General features: G+C 46.5%; 2 protein-coding genes across 2 annotated transcripts; both read right to left on the reverse strand.

The window, feature by feature from the left end:
- Nucleotides 1-366: 366 nt before the first annotated feature.
- Nucleotides 367-1,160, reverse strand: LOC120648205. Its single transcript, XM_039924945.1, has one exon. It carries the CDS (start codon nucleotides 815-817, stop codon nucleotides 530-532), a length of 288 nt encoding a protein of 95 aa, XP_039780879.1. The 5' UTR covers nucleotides 818-1,160; the 3' UTR covers nucleotides 367-529.
- A 754-nt stretch (nucleotides 1,161-1,914) lies between these two features.
- LOC120648215 (30S ribosomal protein S21, chloroplastic-like) lies at nucleotides 1,915-3,780 on the reverse strand. The gene is made up of 2 exons (XM_039924952.1): nucleotides 3,319-3,780; nucleotides 1,915-2,197 (listed from the first exon to the last, which is right to left on the reverse strand). Exons 1-2 carry the CDS (start codon nucleotides 3,633-3,635, stop codon nucleotides 2,095-2,097), a joined length of 420 nt encoding a protein of 139 aa, XP_039780886.1. The 5' UTR covers nucleotides 3,636-3,780; the 3' UTR covers nucleotides 1,915-2,094.
- Nucleotides 3,781-4,323: the final 543 nt, after the last annotated feature.

Here is a 4,323-nt window from a genome sequence, read left to right on the forward strand (position 1 = left end):
CCCCACGTACGCATGCGGCCGTGTTTCGATAAAAAAAAAAGAGTCTATCCCAAATTCATCAGATCGAATGTTTAAACACATGTATTAAGTACTAAATAAAATTTGTTTACAAATTCTTTTTGAAAAGAATGAGTTGTAAATCACGAAACGAATCTAATGAGCCTACTTAATTCATGATTTGCTATGCTTCAGCATTTCATCAATCATCAATGGAAGAAATGAAGAATGGGCTGTGCAGCCCTGCCACGAACGGGCAGAGACGCCAAGTTGTCATGATCAAGAACAAGGAGAAAATGATTGTAAATTGAACTAGAGAGCTTGAGTCAAATGTTAATCTCCACACAAATTAAACCTAGAAAGCTCGAGTTAATCTCCAAAAGAAAAAAAACCTAGAGATCTTGAGATTCTTTGTTCCATTTACCATCATATATGCTCACAATAGTACAATGCAAACGCAACAGCATGTCCAGATTAGAGAGCGTCAAGATCGATCGAAGACACACACACGACACGGCCACCCACAGCTAACTCAGTGGGCGTGGCCGAGGATGTTGAAGTGGGGGTTGAACCCGGGCAGCTCGTCCTCGTCGCCGTCGCCGTCGATGTCCACGCCGCCGCCCGGCAGCAGCTTGGGGCCCTCGGGCTTGCACGTCTTGTCCGTGGCCGGGTTGCACCCGAACACGCTGGCGCCGAGGGCAGGCGGGAGGCCCTCGACGGGGGCGGCGTCGGCGCCGGCGGGCGTGGCCGCCAGCAGCGCGCACGCCACCGCGAGCGCCGCCGCCGCGAGGAGGAGCCGCGCGCGCGTGGACGGCGCCATGGCGATCGATCGATGCGGGGAGAGATACGGCTGCGGGTGAGGTGCGTACGGTACGGTGGTGGCAGCGGTGGATCGCGAGCGCGGATCGGAGATCCTCGTGGAGGTTCAGCGAGGCAGAAAGAGGAGGTGCCCGCGGTGCTCTAAAAAGGCGGCCATGGAGCGGCGCCGGGCCGGCGGATCCGGTCAAGGACGTTCGTGTCCGTTGGTTGCCGCCGGTGCTCGGAGGCGTGCGGCTGCGAGAGGCCTCCGCGGCGGCACGGCGACCGGGTGTCACGGAGGCGCCTCTCGCGAGCAACCGCTGGCAGTTGCTGCCCCCTGACGCTACGACAGTTCTCTCTCTACTATTTTTGGGACGGACAGGGGAGATTGGCGCGCAGCAAGTCATCCTGATTGTTCAGGCGCAGATCTTCCTGCCTGACAGTGTCAACAGCATGATTTCCTTTTTTTAATAAGCAAAAGTTTGCAAGTCGACTAGTCGAGCTTCTTCCATCTGATGCATATACATACTTGGTCTATTTTCTCTTTCTTTTAACATGCATATTCTTTTCAAAAAGAAAAATGCCTATGCTTCCTGAGTCAAGATTAACAGTTAGTACGCAAGAAGGGAGCACAAAGCATTTCCATCGGCTAATATTTACTATTTAAACTTCAAATATGCAATGAGCAAAATTAGTTGTAATCACAATTCATTCATATTATAAAGTTGATTTAGGCTTGTCCCAAGTAAAAATAATAATTAAACTTTGGTCATCACTATTTCAAATTTTGTATATATTTACAACATGCATCTTAAGATTGATACTATTAGATTCATTATAAAATACCTGTACCATTCTTTTCATTCAAGATCATTCATCTTTTTATTGACTTAGGTCAAACCTAGATGGACTTATATTTATGATCATAGGAAGCATATGCAAGAAAGGTGTAATTTGTTTGTCCCAATGCAGCTTTTAATTATATTCTCTGCAGAAAAGGAGCAGATGCAGTTTGTGAACACCGTTGCTCATCAGTTTCTGAACTTTCATAAACATATCTAAACTATGGTGTCGAAACAGATGGAAAAGACAGATTTGAAACACAGTTGACACAAGGGCTCAGTGAAAGCGACGGATGCTGCATTAGCTAAGATTTAGTAAAACATAGCGATCGTACAATTGAAGTGGAAATGAACACTGCCAAAACTCAATACAGTTTTGTGCTTTGCCTAGCCAAAAAAGAACTCAAATGTCGAAACTGTGTATCTGGAGGGTTCTGAACTTATGAACTCCATTGTTTCACAGGAGACCGTCAATTTCCCAGTTGTCATCATCCTCATCGCGAGCTCTTGCAGCTGCCCCTGCATCTTCTTCTGGGAACCTTGGCTCATCCATCATGCGCCTGCAAAGTTTTCAGCACATTACCGTTCTAGTTAAAATTGATCTACCACGTAGCATAACTTAGCTGATCATGTACGATTAATGGGAACCAGAGATGCCCTCCAAAGTCCAAAATTTGCCTAGGTAGGCATCATTTGAGCTGAACTTATCTTGGCTTGTTTAAACTAGTCTATAATCATTGGCTCATTGCCTAGTCCTAAGGATGCCAGCAGTGGAATCCAAATGAGCCATCCACGACACTACAATACCATCAAAACCTAAAAACAATGCACAATGCACTGATGAAATGACTGAATCAGTAGCAACAAGGCAGGAACCAGCTGACATTCTCTCTTTATTCAGCAATCACATCACCAAGTTCAACTGGTTATACAGCAGAATACTCACTTAAACCAGGAAACTTTACCAGCTGATATTATCTCTTTATTTAGCTATTCCATCACCAAGCTAAACTGGTCAGCACAATACTAACTTAAACCAGGAAATTTTACCTGTACATTAGTGTTGCAATAGAGAAATCTTGTCCTACGTCACTAAGATGAACTCGAGCACAGCTACTTTTAAGTTTGCAACAACAACAGAGATCGAACCTTCCAACAATTCGCACAATCAACCACACCAAATTCAAATTGTGAGTCTCAATTATCACCACAACTGCATAGTATCCCTTCTGCTGACACTGACAGGCATGAACATTGAACATCGATGCCCACCTATGTATCACCGATACGCGATACGGGTACGGCGATACGGGTACGGCGATACGTGAGTTTAAAAAACGACATAGTGGTAGTATAGAGAGAGTATCGGAGTATCGAAGTATCGAAGTATCGGATACGCAAGTATCGGATACAGATATGGCTGGGTTAGTGAAGTATCGGTGATTCATAGATGACCACTACCCCGTCACTGTCTCGAATAGCTGTGTGCGGGTTTTTTTTTTGCGGGTAATGTGTGCGGGTAAATTGATGACAAGAATAATCAATTCCATCACGAAGAACAAGAAACCGCAAGCACAGAGCATCCTGAAACGGGTCGTGCACAATCGTATCCGATTTCCACGGACTAGCTCGGTTGGCCTATAGCATCAAGGAAAGCGAACAGAAGTGCCGGGGCGTTTACCTGCGGCGGTTGCGGCGCCCGGCCTCGCGCGCCTTGCGCTTCTTCTCGTCCTTCTTGCTCTCGTACCTCCGGCGGCGCTTGATCTCCTGCAGCACGCCGGCGCGCATCACCTCGCGGCGGAACCGCCGGAAGATGGACTCCTCGCCCTCGTTCTCGTCCACCAGGATCTGCACATTGTACCCCTTGGCGGCCACCACCGCCGTCGGCGCCCGCCGGGCCACGTGCACCACGGACGGCGGCGAGCTCTTCCCCGAGAAAGGGGCAAGGGGCAGCTGCAGCAGCGTGCTCAGCAGGGAGGTCGTGGCGGGGGCGGCCATGGCTGCGGCCTGCTTCGGCTGGCTGGCTGGCTGGCTAGCGGGCGCTAATTTCTGCGCGCTCCCGGGTCTGGAATTTTCGGGGTTCTTGGATGGATAGGATGAGAGGCTGAGGGGAGGAGGGGATAGTGAAGGCAGGGGAAGCTTGGCTTATCCTCTTAAATTTATTGTGGATTTTGGAGGGAACAACTGCTAATAGCTTAGCCTTTTCTCTTTATTTTTTTTTGCTCTTTCATTTGGTTCTCTTTTAAACCTTTTTTCACAATATAAGCCCATTTTTTTGGGTCTTTGGTTTACTATTTGGGCTTTTTTTTATTTTTTACTTAGGTAGAAATTTGTGTGCTGCTGGTTAATTTTCTGAGAGCTTGTACCTTCCAGAAAGAAAAAAAGAAAGAGAGAAAAAACTGTGGGATTTCAAATAGGTTTTTCGAGTCTATAACAAGGTTTTCTTTACCGGTAACAAAAAAAACCGGAGGTCACCGATAAACACGTTTATCGGATTTATCGGAAAATTCTCGGATTCGACGTTTTGTTTTCGGACGAAATTTCAAAAAAATACCTCATTTTGTACTGAGAATAACATAGATTATTTTCAAACAATCTAAAAGCGAAAAAAAGATATAACAATGCATAGAAATTAGAAATATGGCTATCACGAAGCAACAGATAGTCTGTTCAACATGGAGTTTCA

Source organism: Panicum virgatum, chromosome 1K (genome assembly GCF_016808335.1).
Source record: "Panicum virgatum strain AP13 chromosome 1K, P.virgatum_v5, whole genome shotgun sequence".
Lineage (NCBI taxonomy): Eukaryota > Viridiplantae > Streptophyta > Magnoliopsida > Poales > Poaceae > Panicum > Panicum virgatum.